At 48.8% G+C, this 22,577-nt stretch overlaps 1 protein-coding gene across 1 annotated transcript in view; it reads left to right on the forward strand.

The window, feature by feature from the left end:
• spire1a (spire-type actin nucleation factor 1a) overlaps positions 1 to 22,577 on the forward strand; it is a gene marked incomplete at both ends in the record, with an annotated part of 44,307 nt that overhangs the window by 13,785 nt on the left and 7,945 nt on the right. Inside the window, 6 exons of the mRNA XM_084455762.1 lie at positions 6,108 to 6,350; positions 8,328 to 8,453; positions 11,531 to 11,605; positions 11,743 to 11,907; positions 12,912 to 12,998; positions 14,515 to 14,644. Of these exons, the coding sequence (XP_084311888.1) occupies positions 6,108 to 6,350; positions 8,328 to 8,453; positions 11,531 to 11,605; positions 11,743 to 11,907; positions 12,912 to 12,998; positions 14,515 to 14,644 (826 nt within the window). The remainder of the gene's footprint in view (positions 1 to 6,107; positions 6,351 to 8,327; positions 8,454 to 11,530; positions 11,606 to 11,742; positions 11,908 to 12,911; positions 12,999 to 14,514; positions 14,645 to 22,577) is intronic.

The raw sequence follows: 22,577 nt of genomic DNA on the forward strand, positions 1-22,577 counted from the left end.
CAACCTCTTGGCTCTATTTTTAACAGAATATAATTTATTTTGTATTGTATTACATTTTATTTGTGTGTCACTCACTCCTCAGTATAGATCATACAGAGCACTGAGCATGAGTAGCATGACATTACAAATACTACAAAACACACATTACTGACAGGAAAAAGGGTTGAGGACCACTCACATGGAGTTCAGACGGGCTGAAAAATGACTAAAAATAAACGCACATTAAAGTACTGCAGTACATGAAAGTATTGATTGATAATGATTTAGCCTTGTAATTATGCTGCTGTCACGAAATGTCAATTTTAACACACTGTAAAATGTACAGTTGGATAATACTACATAGCTACAGTAGTAGGCTACACAGCCATAGTAGCGACATCAGTAGCTGTACTCTTGAGTGCCCTGGCTGGTTGACTCTCTCCCCTGTGTGGAATGGGAGGAGAGCAGGAGGGATGTTCCTAATTAAGTGTCTCTTTTTTTGCCTCAGATTCGTGAAAAGGCCAGTGTCTGCCCTTCACTCAATCTTTTTCAATCTACAATGAGGAGTTGGCTACAGCTGAGGGATTCTGAGAAATTGTAGTCAGAGAAATGCTTATAGTCGTCACTGACTGTCCTGACTGAGCATCAAACATTATAAGAGTGGATTCTCCAGAGCATCAAACATTATAAGAGTGGGTTCTCTAGACCATCAAATATTATAAGAGTGGATTCTCCAGAGCATCAAACATTATAAGAGTGGATTCTCTAGAGCATCAAACATTATAAGAGTGGGTTCTCCAGAGCATCAAACATTATAAGAGTGGATTCTCCAGACCATCTTCGTCACCCGTTCTCATGATCATGCTTTTTGGACTTTTTTGGTTGAACTAGAAAAGAGATTCTCTTGATTTGTGTATGAAAAAGACAAAACACAACACATTGTGTCTCGACCCTTGGCTTCTGTTTGATACCACAATAGAAGGTCTTGAGGCTGAGGGCAAAGTGGGCCTCACCACTCCCCATGATGATGTCATGTGAATAACACTGCTCACACAGGCGTCCTCACTGCGGTCATTGTGTGGTTTACCGTGAGGGAAACCACCGCCCCTGGAGAGCTGACCCATTCAGAGTACATACAGGGGTGGTTAGGACGGCGCACACAGTACGGATGTTCAGGTAGAAACGTGTTCTCTGGAGCACGTGTGGGTCATCTATGAAAGGGGATCATGTAAAGTCTATATTACTTGATATGGACATTATATTGTGTATTCTGCAACACTGTGAATGTTTCGTCGTGTGGATGCACCCCTGGTTGGTGTTCAGAGCTCTATATGTTGTGCAGCGGTTTGCAAAGGGAATCTAAATTCTATATGCTACAAATTAATATTCGACCTCTGTCACTTTGCTGTCTCACTGCTGTTTCATAAGATTATCTTCCCCTTTCATGGCTTTTGCCCACAAACCTGGATGATGTCTGTTTAGTTGTACTTCCTGTGTGGTGAGATGAACCTGGTCTAAAGGGACTGGGGCTGTTTGAGCATCTGGGTCCACAAAGCAGCTGACTGCTCAACACCTTGGGTAACATCACATACTTCTGAACTGAACACCTTGGGTAACATCACATACTTCTGAACTGAACGTCGCAGAGAACAATGTCATAAGTTAGAGCTGACATGATTTCCATACTGGACCATGAGGTACTGTGTACCTTACTGAAAGACTTCTCAGTTCTACAGGATACAGTAGGTGTGTTCCTGTCTGAACATTACCACCACGTGAGTGTCTAACTGGAAGTTTGGATTTTTCAGGGATTCGGGAGTTTGTTGTGATTTAATGTTATAGCAAGGCAACGGCGTTCAGTCCCTCGGAATATGAGAAACATGTCTTTCTGGCTCTTTGGAATCTCTTTGGAGGCGCGTTTCCCGGCTCCCCTCGTCCCCGGCCCTCCCTCCTCCCCGCCTCATTCCTTAGAGTCACAAGTCTTCAAATGAGATTGTGATGTGTAATTGGAAAGAAAAAAGTGGTGTTTTTCCCGTCCGTCTGCCTGCCTCTGCAGCGAGAGCGCATTCCTTCGCCCTGCTCTTCCTCATGACATAACCTGATGGGTGACTGAGTCGATCAACCGTAATCTGCAATATCACAACTCTACTCAAACAGGATATCATTTCTATATTGTGGATGAGGACATTTTGGACCAGGAAATGATTAAAATGGCTCCTAAAATGTGTAATCTGATTTGAGGGCGTTCTGAGGAATTTGCTCTCTCTCCGGAAAAAAAGAACTTCATTATATCATAACTATCACAGTGAACCTTGTACCGTGAATCATACTGTATTGTGAGTTGTGTGTATCGTCCATTAAACAAAAGGACAGTTATTAAATGAATGAAACTTTGAACGTGAAGGAAGTGGCCTATGCAATGAGACTGATGGGAACATAACGCCAAGGAGGGCCATATTATCAAGTGCTACCTTCCTGATCAAACAGGAAGTCAGAACTCAAGAGCAAATATGAGTGCAAAACAAATAAAGAGCAAACATACAAAATATAAGAAATGTGCAAAAATGGTACGGTCTTTGCCAGGCGCTCCTGACTGTCTCGGTAATGGGGCTTTCTGGGTAATCGGGCTTTCTGGGTAATGGGGCTTTCTGGGTAATGGGGCCTTCTGGTGATGCTGCTACCATACTGCACCTCGGAAAAAACCTTTTAAAAACGTTTTATTTAACCTTTATGTAACCAGGGGAGCCCATTGAGACCACGGTCTCATTTACAATGGTACCCTGGACAAAGCATCCGCACAGTCCGATAAGGAGTCAACTTAACCAGGTTAGAGAGAGAATAGAATAGAAAGTACATTAGCCATGTGTAACAAGCACTTGAACAGGAACTTTGGAATTCTTGTAATTGCTTGTCCTTACTGTATCTTATCAGTACTAATCAGTTCCTCATTCAAGTCCTAGATATTCAGCTAGACATTCAAAGGTTCTCACACTGGAACTGTACTATACTACCCCTAGTCTAGCAGTCTAGCAGAGAGAATCACTAGTGTCTCTGTTGTGCACACTTCAATCACTCATTGAAATGAGCTTAATAGCTTGACAGAATGTTAATGGAAGATGTACTGACTGACTGGCTGAGGTTTCACCAGAATGATTCATCATTGTTCTATATTTAAAGGGTATTGAGGAAAATTGGGTTTGTGTCTGTGGGAGCAAATTCATAGATTTCCAAGACATTTCTCAATGCAAGGATAATTTCATGGCTTGCATCAGTTAACTTTACTGGGTCTGGATATGGCTGCTGTAGCTCAGTTGGTAGAGCGGGTCGTTCAGTGATTGAAGGGTCAGTGGTTCGAATCCCAGCTCCGACTGTCCACATGTCGAAGTGTCCTTGAGCAAGACACCTAACCCCAAATCACTCCCAATGAGCAGGTTAGCACCTTGCATGGCAGCTGCCGCCATTGGTGTGTGAGTGTGTGTGTGTGAATGGCCATTGTAAAGCGCTTTGAGTGCCACTAAGGTGGAAAAGCGCTATATAAGTACAGTCCATTTAATATTTACCATTCATAATTACATGCTGCAGCCAGGTCTTCCTGGGTGTGCTCTCTAACTTCATCTTTCAGAGGACGGGAGTGAGGCTTTCATGGTCTGACTTCACCCTCACCACCCCAGTTACCCTAACGTTCCCCGGAGCTGTCAATCACCCAGCGAGTGCATGCCCCGCCCACTGGCGCCTGGCAGGATTATGAGGTTACATAATGATGGACACTTAGAGGGGATTTATTTTAGCCATGCAGAGGATTATCAGCTGACACACAGAGATGAGATGTGATAACTCCCAGAAGGCCATTCTCAGAAGCATAATCAATGTTTGAAGTGAAATATATATTTTTAAAGTTGTGATTATTTGATGAATACAAGTGTCCACACAGGCTCAGCCACGGTCACTCCATCCACATCCGGACCAGAACACAGCTGATCCACCAGAACACAGCTGACCCGTAGCCACCAGAACACAGCTGACCCGTAGCCACCAGAACACAGCTGACCCGTAGCCACCAGAACACAGCTGACCTGTAGCCACCAGAACACAGCTGACCTGTAGCCACGCCCCGCCCACCCTCAGGACTCAGGCAACTCCCTTTCACAACAAGTCCACTTCAGTCCTTTGTGTTGAGTGATAAGATACACACACACACACCTTTTTGTTATAGCGATAAGTTTGGGCCAAGCCTTATATAGGCTAGGTAGAGGCGTGTCCTCATTCAGCCTACCTCCTGCTCTCCATACTTGTTTACTCATTCATATCTCTGTCTAAAATCTTGGAAGCACTCATACACAAACCAAATATAGGCCCTACGCGTAGCTTACAGCCACCAGATAACATTAAAAAACACATTTAATAATGACCTTATATCTGTTGAATCGCATTCTAAGTAGCCTAATCTTATGATCACACTACAAGCGAAAACTTTGCACTGAAGGGCTTCATGTTGAAACGTGAGTCGGTTGCCTTGGTTTCACTTGAGCCAATCAGCTGGATGATGGTCTGTTGAGCAACGCTCCATTTGGGAGCAGTGTAGCGTGTGTAGCCAATCACAGACAAGCGCATTGGTAAAGTGAGGTAAAGAACATTTTTTGCCATGATCTAAGAGCACTGTCATTGGTTGATTTATATATTTTACATTTTTAGCATTGAATGACATAACTGCTTCTGAGATACAAAGACTAAATAGAAAGTTCTTCCGCGACCCTATTTTCATTGCAGACGACCTCACATGGGGTCACGACCCCTAGTTTGAGAACCATCGCTCTAGATGGTCTCTCCTCGACTCGCCAATAGTCTCACTGTCCTATTTACATTTCTTAATAGAAGTGTCATCGTTTGAGTTTGGAGTGGGTCATGCCAGGACATCGGTACCCTGTCCAGGGTTGTTGGTTTACTGGTTTGGGAGACTCAAACTCAAACCTCACTTGATCGGTGAGATCATATTTGAAGTTGAGATCATCCCTGAGTTGTTGAAGTGCATGGTAGGCCAGAACCCAGCTAGGGTGCTACAATGGAATCCTTTGTTCTGTCTTGATAGTGGTTCATATGAGGCTAAAATGGTCAATGAATTCACAATTAATGGTTGAGATTCAATCAGAAAACAAAGTGAAAAAGGGTTGTGTCATGTCTGGTCATGTGATGAGAGACAGGAATGAGATCACCACAGACTGACCCAAGAGACTTGTGATGTTTTCTGCTTTCACGTGTTTGCGGTCACGGATGTCCCTTCTTCCTTTCCGGGGATGAAGTTGGTCCGCGTGACATTAATAACCATCTGGTTGGAGGTAGATTTGTTAGCACATCTTTCTCGGTCTTCAGTTGGGAATCATCCAGTTGATTCAGCTGCTGTATTGGAGGTTTTTTCATATGCAGTTTTTGGGTGTTACTGTATGCAGCAGTTGAATGAGTTTTTTGAAGGATATCTGTTGGTGAAAGGAGTTTCTAATCACCACACACCTGGAAGGAACGAGACTAGTTACAATACTGGATTGTTCCAACATTGTCCTAACATTTATGGTGCGTTCGTTTGTGGTCGGAGGTGGCAAGTCGCAAGTGGCAAAATACCTACCTCCGACCTGTGTGCATTCGAGCTATATACCATTATATCACAGTTACCTAGTTATATCTATATACCATTATATCACAGTTACCTAGTTATATCTATATATCATTATATCACAGTTACCTAGTTATATCTATATACCATTATATCACAGTTACCTAGTTATATCTAGTGCATTCCAGCAACTGGGGGCTGAGAAACATATCCGAATTTGCGACGAGGAAGTGCGAGTTCATGCGGCGTTTTATTTAATCATTCCTAGTAGCAAGTCGCAATTTGCCACCTCCCAGTTATAAACGAACGCACCCTTAAACCTACAGTAGACCTACACAGAACCAGGGCTGTACCACTGTTATTAAACCTAGACCTACACAGAACCAGGGCTGTACCACTGTTATTAAACCTAGACCTACACAGAACCAGGGCTGTACCACTGTTATTAAACCTACATATAGTTGTTCATATACATTGTTCCAACATTGTCCTAACATTTCCATTGTTTGTTTCTGTGTCTTAGGTGATCGACTCCCTGGGCATCATGATCTACAAGGCCCTGGACTACGGCCTGAAGGAGAGCGAGGAGCGCGAGCTCAGCCCGGCGCTGGAGCAGCTCATCGTCATGATGACCAACATGGAGGAGGCCGAGAGCGACCCCTGTCCCGACGAGGGCTACGAGGCCACGGAGGAGGAGGACGAGGTCGATGGCGAGGAGGACCCCAAAACCATCGGCAACGTCAAAGGTTACCGAGACATCATCACGGTAGGTTGTTCCAAGGGCTGCGTTCAGGAGCGGCATGATGTTTAATTTGGGTCTAAAAAAGGTTTTCTAGCTCAAGGCAAAGCAAATGCAACTTCAGACCGAACTTCGGAGGCATTAGGAGTGAGGAGGAGGGGTGACTGGGAAAGATACAATTAGAACTAGATTAGACGCTCTCTCCTTTGGCACATTGAGAATGTTCACTAAGAAAACCAGCCAATCACCGTCACAATCACCACAGCTGCGTGTGGCGTGTGCGTGCGTCCGCCCCCGTGTGCTATAACCACCGGGAACAATAGGCTCATGAGTGCGCCTTACCGGCCCATCATACAGTACAGTGTTAGATAACTGTACTCTACGTTCTTGACCTCCCTCCCCTTCCCTCTCTCAATCCACCGAAAATAGCTAGGCGCTAGGTAGGCGAGGAGTCAGCGAGAGATTGTGATTGGTCACATTGTGAAGTTGAGAAGTTCTCTAGTCTAGAGAATACAGAAGGAGGCTGAACTCTCAGCTCTCTCTCTCTCCATCTCTTGCTGTCTCTTCCCTGTTCCCCTCTTGCTTATTGTCACTCTCCCGCCCTCTCTCTCCTTCATGAGGTCGCTGTGACCTCTGCTTTGTTCGGCCCCACTCTTCTCCTCCCAACAGCACAGGTGTTTAGTGTCTTTTCCGGAAGGACTTTGGTTTTGGTGTTGATCTGTACTGTTGTCAGAAACTATTAAAACTACTCGGGTTGACTTAATGAACATGGTGTAACGCGGTCCGTGGTCGTGTCAGTTTCCCCAAACATCCATCTACCCAAAATAAAGAAACGACTAGGGGACTCGACCCTGTAATTCAAGAGCTTTTTCAAAATAAAAACTGTGTAAACGTCAGTTTACCGGCAATTCAGGAAGTTCGTCCATGGAATATCCACACTCACTCATCACCCTCATCACGTTTGTCAGGTTACCGGTAATCTCTCCCTAGCATCAGTCTGAAGTGACAAGGTGACACCAGCGCTGTCTCAGGTCTGAAGTGACAAGGTGACACCAGCGCTGTCTCAGGTCTGAAGTGACAAGGTGACACCAGCGCTGTCTCAGGTCTGAAGTGACAAGGTGACACCAGCGCTGTCTCAGGTCTGAAGTGACAAGGTGACTCCAGCGCTGTCTCGGGTCTGAAGGGAGGAAGGTGACACCAGCGCTGTCTCAGGTCTGAAGGGAGGAAGGTGACACCAGCGCTGTCTCAGGTCTGAAGTGACAAGGTGACACCAGCGCTGTCTCAGGTCTGAAGGGAGGAAGGTGACACCAGCGCTCTCAGCACAGCAGCCAGCCTGCATTCCTCACCTGGGCTTGGAGGGAAAAAAATGTCATTCCTCTCGTTCCCTCCTTTTGTCCCTCCTGGGTCTAATTTGAGGTGTTGTCTCTGTGGGCGTTTCCACACCACAATACCATTAGGGACCGAGTGGAACATGCTAGTAACGCTGCAGTTGGCAGTTCCAGAGATGGGTTGGTTCATTTCTGCCGAAATCCCCACCAGGAAACCACATGCATCCCTCACATACAGTAGATGTTCACAGATGGCTCTCAATTCAATACATTCTTAATGCCACTCCGTTTCAACTGGTGGATGTGTTTACTGTTTACAAATGAACTCCAGTTTATGTAATGAAAGATCACAGTAAACATGTTGTCCCCCACCCCTGATGCAAGTTCCGTTGTGGTGATGGAGTAGAAAGACAGAATTTCTTTCTTTCTGAATGTGATAACACTAACCTATGAGAATCCTAACATATAAAACAAGGATTAATCAAGATGATCAAAGATCAAACAATTTCACTTTTGATCTTTGGATTTGAAAAGTAGTGTCCCTGAGTAGAATAAGACTATCTTACTGAAGCACAGCAGAGTTTCAATTCACTGTTCAAAGCATAATGTACAGTATTGCCAATGAGAATAACAACTTTTAACTGCCCCCCCCCCCCCCCCCCGTTCTGTACCCCAGCTCTGCACGTCCCACCTGCCCCACCCGTCTGACGCCCCCAGCCACTACCAGGCGGTGTGCCGCGCCCTCTACGCTGAGACCAAGGAGCTGCGCACCTTCCTGGACAAGATCAGGAGCGCCAAGGAGGTGAGACAGACCCCTGGCCGACCCCTGGCCTTGCACCGACGACCCCTTCCTGTCTCCCAGCTGGGGACGGACCCCTGGTCTTGCACCGACGACTCCTTCCTGTCTCCCAGCTGGGGACGGACCCCAGGCCTTGCACCGACGACTCCTTCCTGTCTCCCAGCTGGGGTGCAGGAGATATCCCCTCGCAGAAAACATTTTGGTGCTGAATTTATTTCCGTAGTCAATATATTAGTAGCATTAATTTACTGATCAATGGTCAATATATTGCTGCCGTCCCCTCCTGGAAATAGCTTAACAATATTTCAGACATGACGTGGCCCTATAGGGCATGAACTTGAATTTGCCATGTGCCTGCGCTTTATGGCTGACCTCTCAGCATCACAGCCAGTCAGTGACGGGCTAACACTCTCTAACACTCTAATACCGCTTAGCGGTAAGCATCTCAGCCCCGCCTCTCTCCACTGCTGTCTCTCTAGCCTGTCTCTCTAGCCTGTCTCTCTAGCCTGTCTCTCTAGCCTGTCTCTCTAGCCTGTCTCTCCAGCCTGTCCCGCTAGCCTGTCTCTCTAGCCTATCTCTCTAGCCTGTCTCTCTAGCCTGTCTCTCTAGCCTGTCTCTCTAGCCTGTCTCTCTAGCCTGTCTCTCCAGCCTGTCCCGCTAGCCTGTCTCTCTAGCCTATCTCTCTAGCCTGTCTCTCTAGCCTGTCTCCTCTGCTGTCTCTCTAGCCTGTCTCGCTAGCCTGTCTCTCCAGCTTGTCTCTCTAGCCTGTCTCGCTGCCATCTCTGGGATTAACCCATTGTGCTTCTGTGTGTCTTCTCTCTCCTCCGTTCAGTAACCCTCCCTCCCGTCATGTCCGCCGTGACGCCTGTTCAGGAAGATCTAATGTCATAAGATGCTGGTTGAAACCATTGGTCTGGCTTGGCCTGGTCTGGCTTGGCCTGGCCTGGTCTGGCTTGGCTTGGCCTGGTCTGGCTAGAAATGTGATGTTTTCTGAAACTGTGCTGGAAAGGACAACATGAACCAGCACAACTCAGGTGTTTATGGTAATGAGAGGGTGAGGATGTTAGGGTACCGTAGAGATGTAATGTGAGAGGGTGAGGATGTTAGGCTACCGTAGAGATGTAATGTGAGAGGGTGAGGATGTTAGGGTACCGTAGAGATGTAATGAGAGGGTGAGGATGTTAGGGTACCGTAGAGATGTAATGTGAGAGGGTGAGGATGTTAGGCTACCGTAGAGATGTAATGTGAAGGGGTGAGGATGTTAGGGTCCCGTAGAGATGTAATGAGAGGGTGAGGATGTTAGGGTACCGTAGAGATGTAATGAGAGGGTGAGGATGTTAGGGTACCGTAGAGATGTAATGAGAGGGTGAGGATGTTAGGGTACCGTAGAGATGTAATGAGAGGGTGAGGATGTTAGGGTCCCGTAGAGATGCAATGTGAGAGGGTAAGGATGTTAGGGTACCGTAGAGATGTAATGTGAGAGGGTGAGGATGTTAGGGTACCGTAGAGATGTAATGAGAGGGTGAGGATGTTAGGGTACCGTAGAGATGTAATGAGAGGGTGAGGATGTTAGGGTACCGTAGAGATGTAATGAGAGGGTGAGGATGTTAGGGTACCGTAGAGATGTAATGAGAGGGTGAGGATGTTAGGGTCCCGTAGAGATGCAATGTGAGAGGGTAAGGATGTTAGGGTACCGTAGAGATGTAATGTGAGAGGGTGAGGATGTTAGGGTACCGTAGAGATGTAATGAGAGGGTGAGGATGTTAGGGTACCGTAGAGATGTAATGAGAGGGTGAGGATGTTAGGGTACCGTAGAGATGTAATGAGAGGGTGAGGATGTTAGGGTCCCGTAGAGATGTAATGTGAAGGGGTGAGGATGTTATGGTACCGTAGAGATGTAATGAGAGGGTGAGGATGTTAGGGTACCATAGAGATGTAATGAGAGGGTGAGGATGTTAGGGTCCCGTAGAGATGTAATGTGAGAGGGTGAGGATGTTAGGGTACCGTAGAGATGTAATGTGAGAGGGTGAGGATGTTAGGGTACCGTAGAGATGTAATGTGAGAGGGTGAGGATGTTAGGGTCCCGTAGAGATGTAATGTGAAAGGGTGAGGATGTTAGGGTCCCGTAGAGATGTAATGTGAAGGGGTGAGGATGTTAGGGTACCGTAGAGATGTAATGTGAAGGGGTTAGGGTACCGTAGAGATGTAATGTGAAGGGGTTAGGGTTAGCACATGTCTGTGCACAACACATCTCGTTGCTGAACGCAGCCCTGATTTAACCCCTACAGTACCTGCGTGTTTCACATTTCTCCATAATGCGTTTTCAACTTTGGGTGTGTCTGTGCTCTTAAACTCTTCCTCTCCCTGCCTCGGCTCCAGAGCTAACTGGATAATCACAGAGGACAGATGCTGTTTTATAGGCAGTGGTCAAACGGGACAAGCCAGGTGTACATCATGTTTCTCCCAAGCATGACTGAATTGGATTACGCCGAGGCCTGAATTGAACTGGTGTTAAAATGACCTTTTTTTATACACCCATGGATGCACACTGGACTGATGGTGTCACCAGCACCAGATTAACGGGGTTAATTCACGGTTACGCAGTGCTGGCGCTGGAGCGTTACACGCACACACACACACACACACACGCACGTATTATGTATTAATGCAGTGCTGGTTTTTGCCATATCTGCTTACGCAATATATGATTACATAAGCTAGCCTAGTACTATAGGTAAACTAGCTAAGGGGATTATAGCATGAACAGAAGGGGGTCTAGGGGACGCGTACCGCATATTGCTCTAAAACGCAGATGCATAATCATACAGTATCCCATGTAACCACTGTACATAACGTACCCCCACACACACACACACACACACACTATTCAAGGACAGACTTTATGAATCAGGCACATTGGTGTGGGTCATCCAGGTTTGACCCAGAACTATGAGGGTGACTGACTGCTAGTACTACTGCTAGTACTACATCTTTTTAACTCCTCTCTCTCTCTTCTTTTTTATTCTCTTACGGTACATTCTCTTTCTCTCTCTCGTTCTCTCTCTCTCTCTGATGGGTAGAACCTGCGGAAGATGGAGGGCGGGACCAGGGAGGATCCTGTCAGAGACCTGAACGAGCTGCAGAATGCTGATTGGGTGAGCAAGACCACTCCCACCACACATAGGAATCAGTAGGAATGGCATGCGTACGAGAACTACGCTGAATTAAGGGTGTGTGAAACTGCCCCATAGGGCAACACTAATCAATAACCCCCCCCCCCCCCCCCCTCCAGGCGCATTTCTGGGTGCAGGTTATGCGTGACCTACGGCACGGGGTCAAGCTGAAGAAGGTCCAGGAGCGCCAGTACAACCCGCTGGCCATCGAGTTCCAGCTCACGCCCTACGAGATGCTGATGGACGACATCCGCTCCAAACGCTACAAGCTGCGCAAAGTCTTGGTGGGTCGGGTCGGCACCGTCCATTTCACTCAGAGGGTGGCGGGCAGCACCAGCTGCACTCTTACATTAGTCATCATTTTGCATCAAAGATAAAAAAAAAAAAAAAAGGTCTTGTGCCCTAGTCTCGCCACACCCCAATGGTAAATGGTAAATGGGCTGCACTTATATAGCGCTTTTCCACCTTAGCGGCACTCAAAGCGCTTTACAATGGCCTCTCATTCACCCATTCACACACACATTCACACACCAATGGCGGTAGCTGCCATGCAAGGTGCTAACCTGCTCATTGGGAGCAATTTGGAATTAGGTGTCTTAACGACCCGCTCTACCAACTGAGCTAATATGGTTGGAGCCCACGGGGGAGTGGCGTTTTGGGCTGCCACTCCCGAAGGTGGTTAGTTTAATTTCGGTGTGAGGGTCCACCGCTCTACAGCGACCCCGAACAATCGGACAATAGGTCGGGTGTGATTGGCTACCAAATTAGGTGAATAAGGCATCAAATCAGAAATAAATGTAAGAAAAACTAAAAATAAGAACATTTTTGGGGTTTAGGAGGACAGAGTCTGACTCACTCAGTGTTCGTGTACAGTAGCTCACACATGCTTGACCTGTCATCTCCCTTTGGCCATTTGATTGGCTAAGTAGCGTCACCTGACATTATTTCCAATGCATTCAATGGTCTGAGCTATCGGTGTTCTCTGCCAGACCAATAATATCATATTAGTCTCCATGGCCAGTTCAAAGCTCAGGTGTGTGTGTGTGTGTGTGTGTGTGTGTGTGTGTGTGTGTGTGTGTGTGTGTGTGTGTGTGTGTGTGTGTGTGTGTGTGTGTGCGTGCGCGTGCGCGTGCGCGTGCGCGTGCGTGTGCGTGTGCGCGCGCATGCACACGCTTCAGACCCTCAGAGGTGTCGTAGACCCTAGGAGGTCAAAAGGGTCATACTGAGCACTGACTTTACCCCTCGCCTTGACAACGCCTCCTCTTCCTGTCTACCCATGATCCTCCAGGTGAATGGCAGCATCCCACCCAGGTTAAAGAGGAGTGCCCACGAGGTCATCCTGGACTTCATCCGCTCCCGGCCGCCACTCAACCCTGTGAGTACACAGTAAGGATGAAGAGTCCAGTATGGTGGTAGTTCTGATCAGAGTCCAGTATGGTGGTAGTTCTGATCAGAGTCCAGTATGGTGGTAGTTCTGAAGAGTCCAGTATGGTGGTAGTTCTGATCAGAGTCCAGTATGGTGGTAGTTCTGATCAGAGTCCAGTATGGTGGTAGTTCTGATCAGAGTCCAGTATGGTGGTAGTTCTGAAGAGTCCAGTATGGTGGTAGTTCTGATCAGAGTCCAGTATGGTGGTAGTTCTGATCAGGGTCCAGTATGGTGGTAGTTCTGATCAGAGTCCAGTATGGTGGTAGTTCTGATCAGAGTCCAGTATGGTGGTAGTTCTGATCAGAGTCCAGTATGCTGGTAGTTCTGAAGGGTCCAGTATGGTGGTAGTTCTGATCAGAGTCCAGTATGGTGGTAGTTCTGATGAAGAGTCCAGTATGGTGGTAGTTCTGATCAGAGTCCAGTATGGTGGTAGTTCTGATCAGAGTCCAGTATGGTGGTAGTTCTGATCAGAGACCAGTATGGTGGTAGTTCTGAAGAGTCCAGTATGGTGGTAGTTCTGAAGGGTCCAGTATGGTGGTAGTTCTGGTCAGAGTCCAGTATGGTGGTAGTTCTGGTCAGAGTCCAGTATGGTGGTAGTTCTGAAGAGTCCAGTATGGTGGTAGTTCTGATGAAGAGTCCAGTATGGTGGTAGTTCTGAAGAGTCCAGTATGGTGGTAGTTCTGATCAGAGTCCAGTATGGTGGTAGTTCTGAAGAGTCCAGTATGGTGGTAGTTCTGATGAGTCCAGTATGGTGGTAGTTCTGAAGGGTCCAGTATGGTGGTAGTTCTGATCAGAGTCCAGTATGGTGGTAGTTCTGAAGAGTCCAGTATGGTGGTAGTGAAGTCAGTCAGACGGTCATAATAAAAGACATGAAGTGTATCTGTCAGTCTCTTACTTCTGGGCTCTGACAGCCAGGATGAAGACCAGGGCTGCGTTCCGAATCGCATACTACCCTACTATATAGTATGCCAAAACAGGATGTAGTATGTCCCAATACATAGTATGCCACATGCAGTATGGCAAAAATACCAGGATGACCTACTACATCCGGTCGTATTTTGCAGTATGCAAGCCAGCAGGCTTTTCTGGCTATTCTGACCCACAATCCGGTGCGCAGCGGAAATGTGCGTCATGTGTGAGTCGTGACAGCTGTAGACGAATGTCGCGTTATGGCGCAATGTTATGACAAGGTAGTATGTCCCAATTGGATGCCTACTGCTTGCAAAGTACGTACTTTCTAAGGGCAGCTGTAGTAGGTACTGGTAAGAAGTAGAAGTATGCGATTCGGAACGCAGCCCATGAACATTGTGGACACTTGAATACTCAACTAGCCATTATAGTGATGTCGGCACCCTAACCTACTTATAGCCCAGTGGTAGAGTGCTATGACTTGAGGGAAGCCCCAGCCTGGTTTCCTTGACTACCGAGGATGAGCTGTCAGTCACACAGGTGTTGTGTTGGGCAGGTTGGCGCTCGCAAGCTGAAGCCCCACCCCCCGCGGCCACGGAGCCTGCATGAGCGGCTACTGGAGGGCATCAAGGCTGAGAGGAAGCTGAGGCCGGTCTCACCCGACATGATCCGCAGAAACCGTCTGGGTGAGCAGAACAAGAGCACACACACACACACTCACACTCACACACGCGCACACTCACACACACGCACACACGCACACTCTCTCACACACTCACACACACACACACTCACTCTCACACTCACACTCACACACTCACACACACACACACACACACACACACACACACACACACACACTCTCACTCTCTCACACACACACACTCTCACTCTCTCACACACACACACACACACTCTCACACACACACACACACACACACTCTCACACACACACTCTCACACTCTCACACACACACACACACACTCACACACTCACACACTCACACACTCACACACACACACACACACACACTCACACACACACACACACACACACACACTCTCTCACACACACACAGATGCACACACACACACACACTCACACACACACTGTCACACACACTCACTCACTCACTCACTCACTCACTCACTCACTCACTCACTCACTCACTCACTCACTCACTCACACTAACACACAGAGCCTCAACACCTCCCATCACTAACACACACAGCCTCAACACCATCACTAACACACAGAGCCTCAACACCTCCCATCACTAACACACACAGCCTCAACACCTCCCATCACTAACACACAGAGCCTCAACACCTCCCATCACTAACACACAGAGCCTCAACACCATCACTAACACACAGAGCCTCAACACCACATGAGGACAAGTCCCATCAAGCCAGGACGCCACTAATCTGAACCCATCTGCTGAGTCTGTCCCCTGCACGACTGCTCTCTGCTGCAGTGGACCTCTCTCTCTCTCTCTCTCTCTCTCTCTCTCTCCCTCTCTCTCTCTCTCTCTCTCTCTCTCTCTCCCTCTAACAACTTACATGAACGCTGTCATAAAACATGAACTGCCATTGCCCTCTCTCTAACACCATCTCCTTCTGTTGTTTTTGTTCGTTTGTGCAGGGTTATGTGGTATGGTTTAGTATGGTCTGGTCTGGTATGGTTTAGTCTGGTCTGGTCTGGTATGGTTTAGTCTGGTCTGGTCTGGTATGGTTTAGTATGGTCTGGTTTAGTATGGTCTGGTCTGGTCTGGTCTGGTTTAGTATGGTCTGGTCTGGTCTGGTCTGGTCTGGTCTGGTTTAGTATGGTCTGGTCTGGTCTGGTTTAGTATGGTCTGGTTTAGTATGGTCTGGTATGGTTTAGTATGGTCTGGTCTGGTATGGTTTAGTATGGTCTGGTATGGTTTAGTATGGTCTGATATGGTTTAGTATGGTCTGGTATGGTTTAGTATGGTCTGGTCTGGTTTAGTATGGTCTGGTATGGTTTAGTATGGTCTGGTCTGGTTTAGTATGGTCTGGTATGGTTTAGTATGGTCTGGTCTAATATGGTTTAGTATGGTCTGGTATGGTTTAGTATGGTCTGGTCTGGTCTGGTATGGTCTGGTATGGTTTAGTATGGTCTGGTTTAGTATGGTCTGGTCTGGTATGGTTTAGTATGGTCTGGTATGGTTTAGTATGGTCTGGTATGGTTTAGTATGGTCTGGTATGGTTTAGTATGGTCTGGTATGGTCTGGTCTGGTATGGTCTGGTCTGGTATGGTTTAGTATGGTCTGGTGTAGTATGGTCTGGTCTGGTATGGTTTAGTATGGTCTGGTATGGTCTGGTATGGTATGGTTTAGTATGGTCTGGTATGGTTTAGTATGGTCTGGTATGGTCTGGTATGGTATGGTTTAGTATGGTCTGGTATGGTTTAGTATGGTCTGGTATGGTTTAGTATGGTCTGGTATGGTTTAGTATGGTTTAGTATGGTCTGGTATGGTTTAGTATGGTCTGGTATGGTTTAGTATGGTCTGGTATGGTTTAGTATGGTCTGGTATGGTTTAGTATGGTCTGGTCTGGTATGGTTTAGTATGGTCTGGTATGGTTTAGTATGGTCTGATATGGTTTAGTATGGTCTGGCATGGTCTGGTCTGGTATGGTTTAGTATGGTCTGGTATGGTTCAGTATGGTCTGGTATGGTCTGGTCTGGTATGGTTTAGTATGGTCTGGTATGGTTTAGTATGGTCTGGTATGGTTCAGTATGGTTTAGTATGGTCTGATATGGTTTAGTATGGTCTGGTATGGTCTGGTCTGATATGGTTTAGTATGGTCTGGTATGGTCTGGTCTGGTATGGTTTAGTATGGTCTGGTATGGTTTAGTATGGTCTGGTATGGTTTAGTATGGTCTGGTATGGTTTAGTCTGGTCTGATATGGGTAGAGTTATTGTAGTCATTGATGACACGGTAGCTTGTGTTACAGTAGATTAAAAGGTAAACTACAGTAGTACTTGTAAAATGCATCCTGGCTTTTTGTGAATACTCTGTTTACTTCTAGTTGTTCTGAGCAAGGGAATTCAAAGTTGTTTCAACTAGCTTTGAGTTCTGGATTTCTCTTGGTGCTCCTATATTGAGTTGACACAAATTACCTTCTCGAGTGGCGCAAACACAGTAAGTGAGGTTCAATGAACTACTGTTAAGCTCAGCTGGCTTTCTGTTAACATACTGGTACTTAGCAGCCTCAAAACATTAAGGCCTTAAGAGGATGTATGCAAATTACTTCCTGGTACAGCCTGCTGAGCAGACCCCCGTCTCAGAACATGGCTTTGTTGGAGGGATTTTGTTGGAGGGATTTCGAGGGTATGTTATGTGCACTGTTTTCTGTACGTCTCCGTGTATCATCTGGTACAGTACTTAAACTTTGTTACGTAATTTGTGAAATACCTCAGAGAATTGTAAATCTGCAAACAGAGGCCAAATTAATGTTAATGGCTCCATTTGTTTTCAGATTTTTATATTTATGAGCAAATAATGCATTTTTTTTAAGGATCTCCAGCACAGGCTTCTTGGGTAATAAGAAATCTCTTACATCTATACTCTTCTTTCTTCCACAATTTATTTTGATTGGTATGCATTTCTTTTTCTTTTTCTTCTGATCCTCTATCATTGACATTTCATCATCGTCATTCGGCCACTAAGCACGTCCGTCGGTTTTGCCGCCTCAGGTAGCGGTTCTGGTGCGTCAGCGTGCACGCGGCCTCCCCCCTGGCTCCTCCCCCCTGGCTCCTCCCCCCTGGCTGGCCGTCGGTGCTCGTTTCCTCCAGCCCGTCTTGAGTTCACACCTCTCCCCTCGCTCGTAACACTCGTGTTACGGTCACATGGTCACTAGTCTCACCAGTCTCATTCTTCTTCTTCGTGTGAGTTGGATGTGATTGTCCCTTCTCCCCCATTCGGGGCCGAGGGGCTATCCTTTTACCACCCTGGCTATATATCCAGGCACACCTCCAGGAGCCATGTCACCGTTTCGTCATCCTAAAACCGTCAGGCCATGCATTCTGTTGGGTGTCCGATATATCGGACAGTCCTGGATGACATGGTCTGCGGTTTGTTCCTCGGCGCCACACTCGCACGCCGCACAAGATGCCAAACCCCATCTGTGCATCGATGAGCGGAAGCGTCCGACGCCGGTCCGATGAGCAGAAGCGTCTGAAGCCTTACCCACGCCGGTCTGGGTAGGTCCATCCCGGGAGGGGAAGGACCGGCGGTCAGGATGTTTGCCTCCCACTCCGCACGCCAGGTGTAGTCCGCGTGCACTTGGGGCTCACGTTTGGCTTCCTTGTTGCTAAGGTGGAAGGCCGCCGACACCGTCTTTTCCTCGCTGAGCTTCTACAGCGCTGCATCTCCATTTCCGGAGGTATGCCGCTAGTGTCTGCATGTCCTGGCTCTCCTCTGGTGTGAATTCACCGGAGATGTTACCGCCGCTAGGAGTTGTGGCCTTCCAGAGGTCAGACACTTCTTTTGCCATGAGACGTGATGATTTGCGGTCTTTGCCCTCGTATGTCCCACTTTTCACATTGCGATGCGATTTTGTTTGCAGAGATGGAGCAGTGACGGGGGGAGTGTCTAGACCTACCAGTGAGGTTGTTAAGGATGCTCCATACCTTGCGGCTGGAGTGTGAGAAGTCGATGGAGTTAATGGCCTCCGAGCGCTCTTGTCTCCTTCGGCTGAGTCTAGACAGCAGGGCTGAGGCAAGTCTGTCTGACTCAGCTCCTGGGGGGGCCCGGTGGAAGGCACAGTAGAGACTCTCACACTCCGCATCCCAACACGGTTTGTAGCTGTTGCGACGTCCGCGTGGGATGGATTTTTTGGCCACTTTCACCAGTATGCCGCAGAGTTCCCGGTACGCCTCGTCCACGTTGTTGGTGTTAGGTGGTGGGAGGCACCTCGTGGATCTATGGGTAAGGAGGCGGTAGTGTTTCCAATTGGTCTTTCGGAAGTTCCATCACTTCACCGGCTCGCTCGGGACAAGGTCCACGAGTTTAGGCATGGTTATGTTTAGGCATGGTTATGTTTAGGCATGGTTATGTTTAGGCATGGTGATCAGCGATGGTCGATGTTGGGACCACGGGAACTTTTTTAGCACGTGTCTATCAGGGAGACGGTTATCAACGCCAACACTTGCGAATGCCAGGTCAGGATTTGTCCCAGTTTTCCAGCGACTGGAGACAAAGCTGGCTGCGCCCCTGGGATCGTACAGCAGGGCCAGGCTGTTGTTAGCTGTCCAAGCAGCCAGGTTCTCTCCGTTAAAGTCGTCAGCATAGAGGCAGGGGTGAGGAAGACTGGGAGATACGCTGGTGTGATTCGCGAGGGCAGAGGCTTGTAGACGTTGACGATTTTAAAGCCGCCAAACGTCCATGCACAACCACTCAATCTCCGAGCCAGTCGGGGATTGGTCGACGAGAGTCCAGTTCAACCTTTGATGGACGAACGTAGCGAGGCCATGCTTCCTGCTTAGGATAGACCCAGCTAGAGGGAAAGTTGGGAGAACTAGCTTATCTCCTGTTAGGCAGTGGTCTCCTGGAGGAGGATGACGAGGGCCTTGGTGGTGTACGCTAGGTGTTTCGATGACGTTGATCTTACTGGGGGTGAGCCCTTCGGAGTTCAGCTGCAGAATTCTGGGTTGGGAGCCAGCAGAGCTCCGCCAGCTACCCTCCCCGCCTGTGGCAGCCGAACACCAGCCCGGGTGGAGGCCCTCAGTTGTCAGACTTTGCTTCGCTTACGGTGGTTAATCACAGCTACTGACGGGGTGCACCACGAGAAGGTGTCTGCCTCGCCACCAGTCTCATGTTGTCACCTCACTCTCACCCAATGCTGAGTAAAAGACCAGTGCAATGGTCATCAGTCATTTAATAACCAAAAACTATTTTCAGTGCAAATGTAGGTGCCAATTTGTTATTGCTTTGATTTCTAACTCCGGGGTGACTGAGTTAGATGGGTTAGAAAGCTGTTTGCCATCGAAGGGGAGCCCAGAAATATCACTTGCGGAAACGGCGTCAAGCATAGTGTTTTCTGTCTCTCTGGGGGTCTAGAGATGAGAGGAGGGGGTGTGAGTCACCTGGCTTGTCTCTCTCTGTGTGTCTAGAGATGAGAGGAGGGGGTGTGAGTCACCTGGCTTGTCTCTCTCTGGGTCTAGAGATGAGAGGAGGGGGTGTGAGTCACCTGGCTTGTCTCTCTCTGGGTCTAGAGATGAGAGGAGGGGGTGTGAGTCACCTGGCTTGTCTCTCTCTGGGTCTAGAGATGAGAGGAGGGGGTGTGAGTCACCTGGCTTGTCTCTCTGAGGGTCTAGAGATGAGAGGAGGGGGTGAGAGTCACCTGGCTTGTCTCTCTGGGTCTAGAGATGAGAGGAGGGGGTGTGAGTCACCTGGCTTGTCTCTCTCTGGGTCTAGAGATGAGAGGAGGGGGTGTGAGTCACCTGGCTTGTCTCTCTGAGGGTCTAGAGATGAGAGGAGGGGGTGAGAGTCACCTGGCTTGTCTCTCTCTGGGTCTAGAGATGAGAGGAGGGGGTGTGAGTCACCTGGCTTGTCTCTCTCTGGGTGTAGAGATGAGAGGAGGGGGTGTGAGTCACCTGGCTTGTCTCTCTCTGGGTGTAGAGATGAGAGGAGGGGGTGTGAGTCACCTGGCTTGTCTCTCTGGGGGTCTAGAGATGAGAGGAGGGGGTGTGAGTCACCTGGCTTGTCTCTCTGGGGGTCTAGAGATGAGAGGAGGGGGTGTGAGTCACCTGGCTTGTCTCTCTGGGGGTCTAGAGATGAGAGGAGGGGGTGTGAGTCACCTGGCTTGTCTCTCTCTGGGTCTAGAGATGAGAGGAGGGGATGTGAGTCACCTGGCTTGTCTCTCTCTGGGTCTAGAGATGAGAGGAGGGGGTGTGAGTCACCTGGCTTGTCTCTCTGGGGGTGTAGAGATGAGAGGAGGGGGTGTGAGTCACCTGGCTTGTCTCTCTCTGGGTCTAGAGATGAGAGGAGGGGATGTGAGTCACCTGGCTGGTCTCTCTGAGGGTCTAGAGATGAGAGGAGGGGGTGTGAGTCACCTGGCTTGTCTCTCTCTGGGTCTAGAGATGAGAGGAGGGGATGTGAGTCACCTGGCTGGTCTCTCTGAGGGTCTAGAGATGAGAGGAGGGGGTGTGAGTCACCTGGCTTGTCTCTCTGAGGGTCTAGAGATGAGAGGAGGGGGTGTGAGTCCCCTGGCTTGTCTCTCTGGGTCTAGAGATGAGAGGAGGGGATGTGAGTCACCTGGCTTGTCTCTCTGGGGGTCTAGAGATGAGAGGAGGGGGTGTGAGTCACCTGGCTTGTCTCTCCGTGGGTCTAGAGATGAGAGGAGGGGGTGTGAGTCACCTGGCTTGTCTCTCTGGGGGTCTAGAGATGAGAGGAGGGGGTGTGAGTCACCTGGCTTGTCTCTCTGGGTGTAGAGATGAGAGGAGGGGGTGTGAGTCACCTGGCTTGTCTCTCTCTGGGTCTAGAGATGAGAGGAGGGGGTGTGAGTCACCTGGCTTGTCTCTCTGGGTCTAGAGATGAGAGGAGGGGGTGTGAGTCACCTGGCTTGTCTCTCTCTGGGTCTAGAGATGAGAGGAGGGGGAGTCACCTGGCTTGTCTCTCTGGGGGTCTAGAGATGAGAGGAGGGGGGGTGAGTCACCTGGCTTGTCTCTCTGGGGGTGTAGAGATGAGAGGAGGGGGTGTGAGTCACCTGGCTTGTCTCTCTGGGTCTAGAGATGAGAGGAGGGGGTGTGAGTCACCTGGCTTGTCTCTCTGGGGGTGTAGAGATGAGAGGAGGGGGTGTGAGTCACCTGGCTTGTCTCTCTGGGGGTGTAGAGATGAGAGGAGGGGGTGTGAGTCACCTGGCTTGTCTCTCTGGGGGTCTAGAGATGAGAGGAGGGGGTGTGAGTCACCTGGCTTGTCTCTCTCTGGGTCTAGAGATGAGAGGAGGGGGTGTGAGTCACCTGGCTTGTCTCTCTCTGGGGGTCTAGAGATGAGAGGAGGGGGTGTGAGTCACCTGGCTTGTCTCTCTGGGTCTAGAGATGAGAGGAGGGGGTGTGAGTCACCTGGCTTGTCTCTCTGGGTCTAGAGATGAGAGGAGGGGGTGTGAGTCACCTGGCTTGTCTCTCTGGGGGTGTAGAGATGAGAGGAGGGGGTGTGAGTCACCTGGCTTGTCTTTCTGGGTCTAGAGATGAGAGGAGGGGGTGTGAGTCACCTGGCTGGTCTCTCTGGGTCTAGAGATGAGAGGAGGGGGTGTGAGTCACCTGGCTTGTCTCTCTGGGGGTCTAGAGATGAGAGGAGGGGGTGGGAGTCACCTGGCTTGTTCCCCTCACCTACCGGCAGAACCACTCTCCAGCACCAGCACGCCCACACACACCCCCGCCTCAGATACTGCAGTGGACCATGGGGGGGGGGGGGGGGGTTACACTTTGACCTTTGCACTTTTTGACCCCCTCACTTCCTGTTTCTCTGTGGCACGTGACACTCTCGCCCATGGCTGCCTGTCGTGTGTGTGTGCGTGTGTGTGTGTGGGTGTGTGTGTGTGGGTGTGGGTGTGTGTGTGTGTGTGTGTGTGTGTTACTTGCCTGGCGTCAG

The sequence above is a fragment of the Borostomias antarcticus genome, assembly GCF_949987555.1.
Source record: "Borostomias antarcticus genome assembly, chromosome: 21".
NCBI lineage: Eukaryota > Metazoa > Chordata > Actinopteri > Stomiiformes > Stomiidae > Borostomias > Borostomias antarcticus.